General features: G+C 39.8%; 1 protein-coding gene across 4 annotated transcripts in view; it reads right to left on the bottom strand.

Moving 5' to 3' along the window:
• The window catches only part of MKX (mohawk homeobox), a 133077-nt gene that overhangs the window by 56199 nt on the left and 59861 nt on the right, over positions 1–17017 (bottom strand). For all 4 annotated transcript variants that reach the window (XM_073581734.1, XM_073581732.1, XM_073581733.1 and 1 more), the window contains one exon: positions 15143–15478. In XM_073581734.1, coding sequence (XP_073437835.1) covers positions 15143–15478 — 336 coding nt within the window. The remainder of the gene's footprint in view (positions 1–15142; positions 15479–17017) is intronic.

Below are 17017 nucleotides of genomic sequence, written 5' to 3'. Positions count from 1 at the left end.
AAAATTTTGGGCGAAAATAATTAAAAAAAACTAAGGCAACGTTCTCATCTTTTTCTTTTTACTTTTGCTATATTGGAAAGTCACCCGACAAACCCCACTGACTTAGAATGAGGTCCGTCACGGTTTTTTCATGGTTCCATGGCTACTTTTGCTGTCAAATCTGATGGAACTGCTGATGTTACATGCAGTGTATTATTTTACTGGCATGAATTATAACAGATCCCCGCCGTGACATTACAAACTTATAAACGTCGCTATTCTATGTATATTTATTTAATCAGTACCTTTCACTGTGCTATTTCCAACCATTGTTTTTAGACATATTCTGTATAATTCAATCTGTGCATTTCTTATAATAATTGCTTGGAACAGATTACACTTTGTTTCTTCATGGCAGACATACTGGACCTGGGAGAATTTAACATTAAATTAAATTATAGTTATTTGACTTGAAACAACTTCGTGATCTCCAAACTTTGAACTACTGGAATTTGTAACAGATTTAGGCCCTTTTTTTAAATGTAAATGTTCATTGGATATTAAGCTTGTAACAATTATAAAAACAAAGGTGTGCCCGACCAGAATTATTCCACAATATATAAATATTATTACTACTAACATGAAATACTCAGACTTTATTAACCAGGTTTTGCCCCCTTAAATGACTGTTTAACATGCAGTAGCTATTTCATTTACAGAGAAAAATCTGTAAACCTTCCAGAGCAAACATTTCTTAGAAGCTGAGGCACATTCACAAGTAACTGAGTGTTCAACGCGGTCAGTGTTTTGCATTTTGCGATGGCAAAGTTAATAACCCGTAAAATGGAGCCATGTATTAAAATAAAGTTGAAAACCAAGTGTGGCCAGTTATATTCTCGTCGTCAACTCTACGGCCATTTATACAACAGTGTAATGGAAAATGGTTTATGGGGCATTGGAGCAGATAATATCTATCACTCATCCATTGATTAAGTGATAAATGTTAGTTTGGTTAAATTATGAACACTGGGCTCACAATGGATAGCTAGAATAAGGAGCAACAGAAAAGGGAAAACATGTTCATCGAAGACCATTTGGAAGACCAAGAACAGGAATTATAAGAAGGTCTATGGTCCTACATCAGTGTTCGATGAAAATCCTTTCCAATCTCCTTACCACCACAAGCTGGACTTGGGCAAAAGACAAAGAAAAATTGAAAAATATATATGTGTTAGTATTTTTTTTTTAAATAAACCGGTAATGTTAAAAAATGACAAAAAAAATATTGTGCGTAAACTAAGAAAAATAAGCCAAATTATTTTAAAGTCGATGGTAAGATTTGCTTGCAGCGCTATTCTTCTCAATCCAATCAACAGACCTCACTTGAACCCTGTAATGTATAATAATTAGATCTGTCTCTTTAAGCAAGCCAGACTTATGGGACTTGGGGGGTGGAGACAAGAGGGATGAGAAGGGAAGTTTCACTTTCACTTCTGTGTAGCATGGGAATGCAACTGTTATGCTGTGTGCTGGAGGACGAAGAATAAAACATATCTAAAGTTTAATACCTTGAATTCTTCATAACGTGTGGATATTGCAACTGGCGAAGAGGATGGGATATAATCACCTACTGCTGTGAGTACGGACTATATTTTACCGCGTCACACGCCAGCACCACTGAGAGACTCTATCATGGCTGACTACTTGCACACATTCCCACAATTTGATATGACTGATGTCATTAATCTCTCCCATAACTGGAGAAAATGGCTAAACAGATTTGAGAATTTCCTAGAAGCCATGGACATAAAGGAGGAGAAAAGAAAGAGAGCTTTGCTCCTGCATTGTGCAGGCACAGGAGTCTATGACATATACAGTACGTTACCTGCAGCAGAAACAGACACATACAACAACTGCACTAAAGCTCTCACTGGCTACTTCAACCCCAAACAGAACATCAGATATGAAAGATATAAATTCAGGATTGCCAAGCAGCTTCCAGAAGAGTCCATAGACACTTATGTCACACGGCTGAAAGAGTTAGCACATGGATGTGCCTTTACAGATGTAGATGATGAAATCCTAACTCAAATAATTGTCACCTGCTCGTCTAATAACCTAAGGCGTAAGGCTCTGCAGCAGGATATCTCTCTACATGATTTGCTCAAAATGGCCCGTGCTATAGAAATAGCAGATCATCAGGCTACCGTAATGGAGAATGGGGATAAATTACATGTGCATAATCTCAAACAGAAAAATTTACCAGACAAACAAGCCCAGAAACAGAAGAAATGTTATAGATGTGGACAGGATTTCCCTCACCACCAGAACAAATGTCCAGCTATGGGACAAACCTGCAGTAAATGTGGAAAAGGGAATCATTTTGCAGCTGTTTGCAAATCAGCGCACTACAAGCCTCCGCTGCCTATGACAAAATCTGCAGATGTAAAAGTGATAAATCAGGACACAGAAGAAATGTCTGCGACTGAGAACTATGTGTTCACTACCTCTGTCACTGGTTCAGTACAGTCTCCCTGTGTTACACTCTCAATCTGCAACACTGACATTACCTTTACAATAGATACAGGAGCTTCAGTGGATATCATAGATGGCACTACATATGAACAATTGAAAACAAGGCCAGTCTTACAACAAGTGCAGACTAAAATCTTTCCTTATGGATCTAAAACACCTCTAGCAATAATGGGACAATTTGATGCTGAAATTAGATATAAAGAAAACAGGCAGAAAACCACTTTCCACACATTACAAGGATCAGGAGGCTGTCTTCTCAGCTATCACACTGCCTTGGAGCTAGGGCTCATCCAGGTTATTCATACCATAACTGACCCTGCGGATATGGATGTACAAACTATGGTGAACAGCTTTCCCTCCCTATTTAGTGGTTTGGGAAAACTAAAGGACTCTCAAGTACACCTTCATGCGGATGACAATGTTCATCCAGTAGCCCAGCCTCACAGGCGTATTCCATTTCACCTGAGACAGAAGGTAGAAAAAGAACTCCAATTGCTCATGGATGAGGACGTTATTGAAACTGTTACTGGTCCCACTCCGTGGGTCTCTCCACTTGTGGTAGTTCCAAAACCAAAGACTCCTGATCAAGTGAGACTGTGTGTTGACATGCGCCTGCCCAACACCGCTATACAGAGGGAAAGACATATCTCACCTACGATTGATGACATTATTCATTTATTAAATGGAGCCACCGTCTTCTCAAAGCTCGACCTCAATAAGGGATATCATCAATTAGAACTGAGTCCAGAGTCCCGATACTTGACCACATTTTCCACCCATTTGGGCCTCAGAAGATACAAAAGATTGACTTTTGGAGTCTGCTCAGCAGCAGAAATTTTTCAGGATGCAATAAGGAGTGTCATTCAACACATCCCAAATGCCTTTAATTACAGTGATGACATATTGGTTTTTGGTAAAACTCAAGCTGAGCATAATCGTGCTCTATATGCTATCTTCGAATGTCTGCTTTCTGCTGGACTCACTTTAAACAAAGAGAAGTGCGAGTTTGACAAGGGTTCATTAGAATTCTATGGTCACATCTTCTCGGCAAAAGGAGTACAACCAGACCCCAAGAAAGTGGAAGCTATCAGAACAGCCTCAATTCCACAGGATGCCAGTGAAGTGCGTTCTTTCCTTGGAATGGCAAGTTACTGTGCTAGATATATTCCGAATTTTTCAACAATCAGCAATCCACTACGGGAACTTACAAAACAAAGTTGTATTTTTCAATGGTCTCAAGACTGTCAGGCCTCTTTTGAAACAATTAAAAATGAACTCTGCTCGACAACCACTATGGCTTATTTTGATCCAGCTCTTCGAACTGAACTGATTGTGGACACCAGTCCCGTGGGACTGGGTGCTATTCTAGCGCAGTACAAGGATAACAATCAAAATCCTCACATCATTTCTTATGCAAGTAAGAGCTTAACAAACACTGAAAGAAAATATTCTCAACCTGAAAAAGAAAGCTTGGCAGTTGTCTGGGGATGTGAACACTTTCACTTATTTCTCTATGGAGCTCCCTTCACCATTGTCACAGATCAGCAAGCACTTCTTACAATTTTTGGAAATCCCAGAGCTAAAATGCCTGCACGAATTGAACGATGGGGCCTACGTCTACAGGACTACAACTATAAAATTGTTCACAAACCTGGAAAATACAGCAATCCGGCTGATTATCTTTCAAGACATCCTACTAATGATGATATACCTGTGCATTCCTCCATTGAAGAATACCTACGTTTTGTTACAGATCATGCCGTGCCAAAAGCACTTTCTCTTGATCAATTTATAAATGAAACAACAAAAGACAAGACACTCTGTGCCCTAATACAAATCATCCAAAATCGAAGGTGGCATGAAATTCAAAAGGAAAAATTTCCTGATTCTGAGATTGATCTGAAAGAGTTAAAACTATTCTCAAACGTACGTGAGGAATTATCAGTCACTGAAGAACACCTCATTCTTCGAGGTACCAAACTAGTTGTACCTAAGACTTTGCGTAACTTAGTCATACAGATAGCACATGAAGGTCATTTAGGAATTGTTGGCACAAAGAAGTTACTCAGAGAAAAAGTGTGGTTCCCAAATATGGATCACTTGGTGGAAGAAAAGATTAGACGCTGTTCTACTTGTCAATTAATCACTCCATTATCAAACTTAGAGCCATTACAAATGTCTCCGTTACCCACTGCTGTCTGGGAGGAAGTGGCAGTCGATATATATGGACCATTGCCAAATGGCCAATACATTCTCGTAACAATTGATGAATATTCTCGATACCCTGTCATTTCATTTATCTCTTCAACATCTGCTAATAATGTCATACCAGAGCTGGATGACATTTTCTCGGCATATGGTATTCCAAGAGTGGTCAAAACAGACAATGGACCTCCATTCAGTGGACATGTGTTTACACAATTTTCTGAATACTTGGGATTCAATCACAGGAAAATCACACCTTGCTGGCCACAAGCCAATGGAATTGTGGAACGTTTTATGCGTACTCTGGGGAAACGTATCAAGGCAGCGAGTCTGGAGCACATCCCACTGAAACAGTCATTATACAAATTCATGCGTAATTACCGCAATACGCCACACTCCACTACTAATGCTGCTCCAGCTCATTTAATGTTCAGCAGAACCCTGCGTATAGGTCTCCCTGATGTGACCAGCCATCCCCGACCGAGTGACTCAGTGAGATCCACAGATTTCTCCAATAAACAAGCCATGAAACGTTATGCAGACAGAAGGCGAAGGACACAGTCAAGTGCCATCGAAAGAGGGGATGTCGTGGTGGTACGTCAAAGACCAATCAACAAGACCTCACCGTATATGGTCCTGCAAAATATTATGTTACTAAAAGGAAAGGCAGCATGATCACAGCTGAACGAGATGGACACTCCATAACGCGAAATTCTTCATATTTTAAAGTCATACCGCAGAATGATGACAATGAACTCTCTTTGGTGGAAGATTTGGTATCCGATGGTGGAGAGGACCAACAAGAGGTAGCTGGTCCATCAATAATGAACCCTCTCAATGAGCCCAGACGTTATCCTACACGAGAGAGAAGAGCTCCATCGAGGCTTATTGAAGAAGTGTAACTACAGTTTTGTTTGTTTTGTTTTTTTGTTTTTTTTGGTTGTTTCTCTGGTTTTTGAATTGAACAAATAAGACAAAACGGACATATGATTTCTTTGGACGTTTTCATGTTGTTGCATTTATCAGTAATATGGGTTATTTATAGTAAAAAAAAAAAAAAAAAGGGGGGATGATGTAATGTATAATTAGATCTGTCTCTTTAAGCAAGCCAGACTTATGGGACTTGGGGGGTGGAGACAAGAGGGATGAGAAGGGAAGTTTCACTTTCACTTCTGTGTAGCATGGGAATGCAACTGTTATGCTGTGTGCTGGAGGACGAAGAATAAAACATATCTAAAGTTTAATACCTTGAATTCTTCATAACGTGTGGATATTACAAATCCCTTCATGACCCAGCCTATTTTGACCTTAATGACCTGGCCATTTTTTGCAATTCTGCAGGGGAAGGGGTTAAGGTCTCATGTAGATGTACAAGCAAATTGGTCCAAACTCAGACTGCAATGCACAGACAGGCCACAGCTCTCCCGACTTGAGCGTCACTGCATCACATATTCTTATGAAGCTGTCACATTCGGATCGGGATAGCCGCGGCCAGTTCGTGCATTGCAGTCCGGAATCGGACCAATTTGCACGGACATCACCATGAGACCTCAGGCAAAGGGGTCTGCTGTAGAATAGATCTGGGACTACACTGTGACTTTCATTGCCACAAGTGCCTTAATGGCATTGTCCGGTTTAAACAAATTATCACTCATCCATAGGATAGGTGATAACTTGTTGATCGTGGGGGTCCGACCACAGAGACCAGTATCAACCATCAGAGTGGGGAACATTTATCTTCATAAGATTAGAGCATCAGTGTGAATGTGCAACCTGCGCTCCACTATTGGGGCTGCCAAGTGCTGCATAATGCTTTCTCCGGCAGCCCCATAAGGAATGAATGTAATCCGACCTGTTACGCCATCTTGTAATGAGGATAAAAGTTCCCTAATCTGCCGATTGGTGAGGGTCCCAGTAGTGGGACACCCAACGATCAGCAAATTATCATAGGCAACTACTTTAAAGCTTTTATTTCTAGGTTAACAAATAAGATATTCACAAGATAAAACCTGCATTTTATATGTACAAAACAAGATGATATGTGCTAGGCAAATGGTAAAAATCTGACAGCAGTAGAAAGACCCTCAAATTTAAGGGACCAAGTGAGGAGAATTTAAGAATCTTTGAGATTGTTGTTCTTTCTCAGGATTAACTATTGCAATGAAGTTATTCAAGAGCCCCAGATTACTGGTTGTTAGACAGTTGTACTGTTGGATCTAAAATGGTTGCCCCATCATCCACATCATTATATGCCTTATTAATGAGGGTCCTGTGCTCAGACCCTCTCCAAAAGTGAGAGAAGGAGCCATTACAAAGTGGCAGATCTCTTTATGTTGGACTCAGGCTGACCAAGGAGTTACCAGAAGCCAGATATTTAAGTGGTTGGCGTGTAATACTACACTACAGTAAAGCACAACTGCATAATACAAAGTGATTATCCAAGTCAATCACTTCAGTAACAAGAACATCCGGATTATACAAATCCAAGGATGTGAGGAATTTCAAATTCCCCGCTGTTCCTCAGTAAATCCATCAGTAGAAAGCCAAAGGACTTTAGCTAGTGGATTTCGCCCAAGAAAGTAGAACAAAAGTTAAAGTCCAACATCCCGACAATCAACCACATTCCTTAGCTACACTACCTACAGCAAAAACTGGATCCAAACCCTAATTTTTATAGGACCTATGACAAGTAACACAGTGACCAAAAACCCGCTCCTGCCACCAAAAAGCTTGTCGGACAGAAGGTCGTAAATACCAAAGTAAATACATGGCCTGAAAATAAACTTTCCTTTGGAAAGACGACTTCTCTGATCTGGTTCTAACTAAAAGTGAAACTTTATGAAGTTAGAACTAGGGCTGAGTGATGTCCTAAATAACTGATTAAGACAGTGGCTGTATTATTCCCAGGGATTTTCTGGGCAAAGAAATCTAAAGCGTTTTCCCAAAAATTCATATTTATACTTCATGCATTTTATATTTTTGCAAATCTGAATTTCAAAATGGATTTTTTTTTAAATATAATTAATTCCTTGGAAGAAAAAAAAATTTTTTATAGTGTAGAACTGATACTGTTGTTTAGAAGGTCATTATTATGTATGGATGTTCTGTCTCAATGCTATTTATTAGCAGAATCTGCTAACGTATGATTAATCAGAAATAAAGGAAAAGGTGAAATCGACAGTTTTATGTATCCCGGCATAATAATTAAAAAAAAAAGATGTGGCCTTTAGAAAGTCATAAGATTAGGTAAATACAACCTCAGATGAAGAACAGCACATGACAAATTACTCTGCGCCATTATCTGTTCACAAAAACTTTGCTAAAATGCAGAAACAGTGTGTGTGTGTGTAAAATTAAGTACACCCGATGATCAATAACTTTCGCAGCAATAAGTTGAAGTAATCGTTTTCTGTATGAGTTTATCAGTCTCTCACGTCGTTCTGGAGGAATTTTTGCCCACTCGTCTTCACAACATCACTTGAGTTGAGGTTTACGCTCAAATCTCTTAAGGTACGGCCACGGTATTTCATTAAGGTTGAATTATAGAGTGTTGAGTTGGAGGGGACCTCCAGGGAACAAAGTGGGTGGAGCAAGGATGGGATGGGGGCGGGATGGGGTGTAGTGACCCCCTCTTGTCAAGTTTATGCAAGCAGGAGCTCGAATAAGATTTGTGGTAAGGCTCAAATAACAGCCCCTCTTAATGAATCAGTAGCGTCTACTCCAACATGACCCCTCATCAAGACCGGTGATGAAATTACTGATCTTGATGAAGTGCCCCCTTAGACTCAAGACAGCTTTTCAAAATATGTTTTTTCTGAGGTGCCTCAGCATTTCAGAGTAAAACATACTCGGATGCCTTACTTTGATTCATATTGTCCGTGGTTTGGGCAACATGAATCAAATAACAGGTTCCCTTTAAAGTGGATGTGTCACCAGAAATTCACAATACAAACTATATATGTTACTAAACAGATATTTTAGATCTAATGAGGCTTGTATACTTACTGTGAAAATTCAAGTCTGTATAATCCTTTTTGAAAGTTTAATATCAATCTTCACCCACCAAACTTGATTAACAAATTAAGATCATCACTGTCCCTTCCTGCTGCTGAGATCTCACATTGCTCAGTACAAGCTGGAGCAGTCAGTCATCTTGGGTTGATGGAGACTGAATACATATTGACTCATAATTTCACTCTTTAGGCTTTATAATCAGGATTATAAAGTAATTCAGACATGGATTTTTAGAGCAAGTACAACGGCCTCATCAGGCCTGAAAGATCGATTTAATAGTGTATGTAGTTAATAATATGTAAACTAGTGACAGATCCACTTTATAGTCTACAGAACTGACAGAAACAAGCAACTACTGCAAATTAGACTTTGAATGGATAGAAATACATACAGCGAGGATGTAGGTCGTCCAACTGATGGCAAAATATGAGCAGTTTCATACGGCCAGTGAGGAAAACATATATAGAACACTTTTCTGAAACAGTAAATGTACATTATACCATGAATCAGAGATGCAATTTCCAGCTTTAAGGAAGCAGTGGCTTTCCACAGGAATGTATTGGCTCAATTCTGTCATTCCAAGAGAGGGCTTTACCAAACATTGCTACCCATATTACCAAGTGTTATATCATCCCAAAATAATCTGTACAACTATACACAAGAAATGAGTTAAAGCTATTTTTGGCGGGAGAAAAAGGAGGAGAAATGGAAAAAAAAGTAATAATAGGATGAAATTACTCAAGTCTGAATTGGATGGGTATTCAATAGCAACAGGAGATATAGTAACACTACACATTTTGTGGACAAAAGTGTTAGGGACACACGTCTTAATCAGTGAATTCAGACTTTTTATCCAGCCCCTCGCCCCAGAGTATAACATCCAGCCCCTCAGTCTTGGTGTATAACATCCAGCCCCTTGCCTCCAGTGTATAACATCCAGCCCCTCACCCCCGGTGTATAACATCCAGCCCCTCACCCCTAGTGTATAATATCCAGCCCCTCACCCCCCGATGTATAACATCCAGCTCCTCACCCCCGATATATAACATCCAGCCCCCTGGCCTCCCAGTGTATAACATCTGGCCCCTCACACCCAGTGTATAACATCCAGCCCCTCACCCCAGTGTATGACATTCAGCCCCTGACCTCCAGTGTATAACATCTGGTCCCTCGCCCCCCAGTGTATAACATTCAGCCACTCGCCCCAGTGTATAACATCCAGCCTCTCACCCCTGGTGTATAATATCCAGCCCCTTACCCCCGATGTATAACATCCAGAGGGATACTATATCGGACAAAATGAACTTGTGTAATAATTGGTTATGCAAGCATTTGTTTTTAAACAAGATATAAGTTGGGGAAAACTTCAGCTAAGACAGAAGCTCTGTTAATCTGTGGATTAAAAAGGGGACGCCCATGATGCCACAGTTTGGGTCCCAGGAATTTCTCTGTCTTTGCTGTTCTGCTTCTCACAGCTGATGTTCCAGGACACATGATGTGCTACTCATGGTGAAGTTTTTCGTGTGTAGTGTGCAATGTAAGTACTTTACATTTGTGATCTATATTATACAAAACTGTACGCAATATCACACTATTTCCTATTTTCTGTAATCCTTTAATTATTATAATAAAATTAATCGCCTCCGTTAAAGCCATATCTGACCTTTTGATTACTCGGCAAAACATGCTCTTATTTGTGAACAGGCAAAAATTCTCAACAGATACACCTAAAAATCTTGTAGAAAACCTTCCTAAGAGAGTGAAAGCTTTAATTGCTGCAAAAGGGGGAACATGTACACATTAATGCCTATGGATTTAGGATGGGATATCATGAGAGCTCCGGTAGGTGCAATGTGTAATGTCACAATAATTTTATCCTTGTAGTATATTTTTAATGGCTTCAAAGTATCGTTTTGTAATAAAATTATCCCAATTCCCTATGTTATATGCCTGAAATCAGCATGGGGGATAGTTTAGGAGCTTACGGGACACTGTATTATATGTGGTTGTTCGGTTGATCAATTTCTTTAAAAAAAAAAGGATTTCCAGTGGCAATAAAAAAAAAACAAGCATTATTTTCATGCGTTGTATATTTCCCAATTAAATTTTTTTCATTATCTTGTCATTTTCTGTACTATGTAGCTGAGTGGTTGAAGTGGCTCCCAGTGTGCAGAGAGTTGTCATTAAACTGGAGCTGAATACTTCAATTCTCAAAATCACCCAGCATTTGAGAGAACAGGATGACGAGCGGAGAAACTAGGGACTGATAATTTTTTTTAGCTTGGTGGAAGTTATATTAGAAAGTTTCTTCTTTTCACTCTTAATTAAATGCAAAATTAAAATGTAGCTACTATTTAAATATTTAAATGTGTTGCGTAAACGATGCGTTTTTTCACCATTGAAGTTTTGTGCAGGAAATCTGCTGCGTTTAACAATTCAAGCAAAGTCTATGTGTTTTCATCACATGTCCGCTGCGCATTCATGGGCACTGTTGAATTATTGTTGTGTGGGGTTTTTTGGTGCTTTAGATTTTAAGTGCAAAAATACACTGAAATATGCATTTAAAAAAGCACGGTGTCAAACCTGCATGAAAAAAATTAAAATGGAGAAAAATATTACAAAAAAATTAGAAATTCAATAATCAGACCAGATTGCTATTAGAGTGTGTGCACATGCTGCGGATTCTGCTGCGGATCCGCAGCGGTTTTGGCCCTGCGGATCCGCAGAACTGCTGCCGTGTACAGTACCATAATATCCTATGGGAAATGGAAACCGCAGTGCAGACGGTGCGGATTTTTCCGCGTGGATTTGCTGCGGTTTCTAATCCGCAGAAAGAAATGACATGTTAATTCTTTCTGCGGATTCCGCTGCGGTTTACCATCTCCTCCATTGTAGAGGTGACAAACCGCAGGGCAAAACTGCAGGGTAATACGCAGATAAGGTCTTTGGACCTGCAGATTTACCTGCGGATTTTGCAAAATCCGCCCGGATCAATCCGCAGCAGAATCCGCAGTGTGTGCACACACCCTTATATATTTTGGTGCAGACACTCACTGAAAAAAATACAGAGGAAAAAGCAAAGAGTGGGAACATGGCCTGAGAGCGTCTCACTCTCCACACAAGACTGATCCGCTGCTAGCTTTCTCGGCTACATTCCCACAATGAGCTTTTGGTGAGTTTTTAATGTTGCCGATTTTCTGCACCATTTCTACTCCTGTTAAGTAAATTAAATTACTTGCATTTTTGAGTGCATTATTTTTACATGAGGTTATATTGCACCTTTTACGCTGTACTTTTTGTCTTTTTTTGGTATATTGTGTTTTAAACAAAACCTGTTTTGTTTTTGATACTTCCTTGTATTTGAAAAAAACGTTAATGATACAGTCATGTGTGTATTACATGCGTTTATTTCCACGGAAGCGCACTAAAAACGCATGTGCGTTTTTTACCTGCAGAATTTTTCCATCTAATGCAAGTCTATGGGGAAAATCTGCACATAAAATTGACACGCTGCGTATTTGAAGCACGCAACGTAGTTCAGTTTATACTGCGTTAAAAAAGCATTTAAAAAAATACACTGGGCAGATTTCTATAATCCCATCCACTTTGATGGGACTGTAAGACGCTGCATTTTTGATACAGCAAAAATATGCAGCGTCAATAACGCACTAAAAACTCACCGTGAGCACACAGTCCTACAGTGGAAAATTTGCAGAAAAGTCCTGTTCGGAAAAAAAAATGCAGATTTTGTTGTGGAAATGCTGCACATTTGTTGATGATTTAACATTTTTTTGTTCCAAAAGGTGAAACTGGACAAGAAAATCTACTTGTGTTAAAATAAAAAAAATAATAATAATAAAAAAATAGGTCAACAAGTTTCCGGCGCACATATTATTTCAACAGAAGAACAGTATAGAGATGATCTAGGCATTGACATGACAATGGTATATACTATAGAAAATATTGTCCTTATATGCATGTTATACATCCCTCTAAACACAGTGTCAGATTTGTCACCTTTCTCTGTAAGTTTGTTTCCAGCGCCACATTAGTAAATTTTCTTCTATGTGGTTAAGGCTGGTTTCAACAGATCGTAAAACTGTGTTTGCAAGGCCAGGAAGAGGCGAAAGGTGGAACTTTCCGCTGGGTGATAATGACCTTAGAAATTAAGTTTGCAATAATGCCGAACAGTTTGCAAATCAGATGTGCTGTACAACAGTGAGTGTTTCTGTACATCGTCCCTGTGAGCTCACTGTCCAGACTCCAGACTTCAGTAACAAGTCCCAGATGAATTTACTTCTACTAGAACTTGCTGGCTTCACTTTGTGTTGTAAGAACCACACCTATGTAATATTGTGTGCGAGCTCTGAACCCGCCGAAGTGAGGAGTAAAGCTTTCACTCCAGATTGGAATCTTCTTCAGGCTTGTCAGCGTGATGGCATTTAATTCTGCAGGAGTCGCTCACATTAAAAAAATGAGCGAAGCCAATTCTTTCCATTGGAATATCTACTAAAATAATGTTATTAAAGATAATAACCTATTTCATAATGTTTTTATACCCCTTACTAGTATGAGGAATCTCTGCAACTAGTCTGTGAAGCTGTCAGATCTCCTGAAGAGGACAGGGGTGAAACGATATAAGGTACTAATATGGGAACATTCCCAGCATACAATCACAGCAGATGTGAGCTCTAGGGCAACATACTCACAGTGTCTGTCACATTCTCAGGCTTAAAGGGGATGTCCAGTGAAAACAAATTATCAGCTATCCATATGGCTGTATTTTCAGTCCAAGAGCGATCAGACATCACTTCAGATCGCACTTGGACCAATATTATTCCAGGGGCCGTGCCACATGACAATTTTTTAATCAAACAGAGCCGGTCCGAGGAAAAAATCACTGCATGCATGAGTTGGATCCGAAAGTCAGATCACACTCATCCCTGCAAGTCAATACATGCGTGGAAAACATCAGACTGCACTCGGATGACAATTTCCATGGACTGACAGAATGAGGATGGGGAATTTTTTTCTCCATCTTCTCCTCATCCGAGAGAATCGGATCACACTATAATCACACTCTTATCAGAGTCTGATTCAAGTGTCATTTGCATAAGTGTCATTCTCTAGGATGGTAGAATACACGGTCCTCTGTATGAGCCCATAAAATAAGTGATACCTTGCTAATCAGTCGATGTCCCACAGATAAAATCCACACCTATCAATAGATCAAACAATTTGTATCACAGAGGAGAAACTTATATCTCCGCTACAAAAATGGCACAGCAGGTTGGACTCCTGACCTCCGTTCCATTCATTCTCTATGGGACCTCCAGAAAAAACGAAAGCAGCACTCAGCAGCCCCATAGGGAATGAACTGAACGCGGGTCCAGCATGTGCACTGCCCCATTCTACTGATCGACCCAGGGCCCAGCAGTCGGCACCACCCACCAATAAACTAGTTATCACCTACCCAGAGGATAAGTGATAATTTGTTTTCACTGGACAACCACTTTATCAAGCAAAGATCATGTTTACCAAAATCGTTAAGGAGCCCCACTAACCAATGTGCCCCAGAACATGTCAATATGTCTGACGATGGCAACTCTGATTAGAATCAAATCACTTCAATTAAGTGGGCACAGGAACTAAATAATGCCCTGATTGCTCACCTTTCTGGACAATTTTTTTTTAATTAAACTAATGCATTTTGGGCTAAAAATAAATTTTTGCAACGAGGTTTCAGTAAAACATTTTGCACCATTTGGCATTTACAGAGGAGAGTATTGTGTTGTGAGATACCCGTCTTAGACTCTCTGTGAATGGGAAAAAAGTTTTTACTAGTATTTATTTTAAACTCTGATCTGAACGTGTGTGTATCGTCCATGAGGGTATGTATTGAATATTGATTCTGCTTAACCCCCTATGGTACCTTACATAAATACTAATCCATTACTAGAGATGAGCGAATTTGTTCAGATTTTGTCCCCGAATCTGATTTTGACACATTCGTGCCATAATCGAACACTATTCGTGCCAAATTTATGTCTTGTGATCAGTTCCGGATATATTCGGTAATTTCTACTCCCATTGACTCTAATGATGTTCGGCTTTGTTCGATGAATATTGCAAAAACAATATTTGATTCCTATCGTATTCGGAACCGGGTCCGTACAAATTCACTCATCTCCATCCATTACCACTACCCTCATCCGAGCTTTATGGGAAGTGTGCAGACCAGTATTTCCAAAATTTACTATAAAAAGAAGGTTCTGCAAGTAGTATCTGAAGCCACATAATTTAACAAGAAACATCTTTGGCACACTTACCTATATCGAGGCCTTACAGAATTGTTACCCAAGCCAAAAGGAAAGCAGAAATGGAAAGCGGCATCTGTATGTGCACTCACCTGTACGGTAAACAAAATTGCCTTCAGTTTCTGAGGATGAAGGGGACACAAGCTCTTCTTCAAACTCGTTTGAGCTGAATGATCCTGAGTGGTTTCTCTGTCTTGTGTTTTCTCTCATGACTGAATTAGTGGCCATGACATGTCTTAAGGAGTCATTGAGATAACGATGCAATAAACTACTTTTGTATTTCGGAGGTGAGACGTAGTCTTCATTGGTACTAGCTTCTGCCCTCATCCCTGACTTGATGACCGAGTTCTCAGTATTTATCACAGTATGGTGGATGGGTTTATCATAGACTTCATCATTAGCATGACCCATGGGAGCATTTTCTCCCTCTGAAAAAAAAAAAATGTTTTATGGGTTTAGGTGGAAGAAAAAAAAGATGTATCACAGTGAGGTGATGAGTGTACACTTCCTCTAAATAGTATACTGTTTATACCTCTAAATAATGGTACCTAAAGGGGTTGTCCACAAGATAAGCGATGTGTCTGATCACTGGAAGTCCCACTACCAATTCAGGAATAGTAGTTCTGTGCCCACATTTTTTGGAACTGAACAATAATAATAATCTTTATATAGCGCAAACATACTCCGCAGCGCTTTACAGTTTGCACACATTTTCATCACTGTCCCCGATGGGGCTCACAATCTATATTCCCTATCAGTATGTCTTTGGAGTGTGGGAGGAAACCGGAGTGCCCGGAGGAAACCCATGCAAACACGGGGAGAATATACAAACTCCTTGCAGATGTTGTCCTTGGTGGGATTCGAACCCAGGGCTCCAGCGCTGCAAGGCTAACCACTGAGCCATCATGCTGTCCATCAATGTCTAAGAGATTGGTGGAGATAACCATGCGTGTCAGTCCCAAAGACAAATAATGGAGTGACAGCACACACACCTGATTGCCACTTCATTTAATCAGTGACCTTAGGACTCCCAATTGTCAGATGGCTCCTTGACATAGGGCTCATTCATATGAGAGCATAACTCGGACGAGTGGTATTCAATGTTTTATCGGATAGCACTCGGACCAATGTTATACTATGGGTCAGTGCTGATCAACATTATTTTCTCTTACCGATTTGGCATGAGAAAAAAAAACACAGCATGTTGGGATTTCAAAAGCAAATCGGATGACACACAACCATTCAAGTCTATGGGTGCAATGAAACATTGGACAGCACTTGGATGATTTTCGTAGACTCATACAATGGAGAAGATGAAGAAATTTTGTTTGCCATAATTTTATCTGTCCTACTCAGCGGCTGATCGGAGTGTCATTACCATAATCGAGACGATTTTCCCAGAGAAGGTATGCTGGACCCTAGCTATAGATTGTTTTTCATCAGTGTCTACTTTTGCCATAAGTGTGGCTTCTGTTTTTCTAGTAGGCAAAAAACAAAATTCCTAGCTTCTCCTACCTATTAAATTGTAAAAAAGGGGAAAGCACCTATGGCATCCAAGTGCTATCCTTTTTTTTAGAGACCAATTCACGGTCACAAGATTTAGTACCAAATTTAGAAGGTATCACCTATACATATCATGGGTGATAACTTGCTGATCTCTGGTGGTGGTTCAACGGCTTTGACCACCACCAATCTTTTTTACTGCCGGAAAAAGATATGACCACCACCAATCTTGTGGTACTTCCTGAAAAAGCTAAGTGTAGCCCTCAGCCCATGCCATAGGCAAGGAATGAAACAGAGATGTGCAGGCCAAACCTCTGGAACGTTGGGACACCACTCTGTAGAGTCTCATTCATGGAGTTGGTAGAGGGCTCAATAATCCAATTTATACCAAATTGGTATTAAAAAAAACAAACCTTTAAATGTTTAAAATTTGAAAACTGCAAATTTTGGTGAATGTAAATGAT

This window comes from Dendrobates tinctorius, unplaced genomic scaffold (assembly GCF_039654945.1).
Source record: "Dendrobates tinctorius isolate UK_male_01 unplaced genomic scaffold, ASM3965494v1 ptg000070l, whole genome shotgun sequence".
Taxonomy (NCBI): domain Eukaryota; kingdom Metazoa; phylum Chordata; class Amphibia; order Anura; family Dendrobatidae; genus Dendrobates; species Dendrobates tinctorius.
Note: the sequence above shows the minus strand (reverse complement) of the source record. Positions and strands in the feature narration are given on the sequence as shown.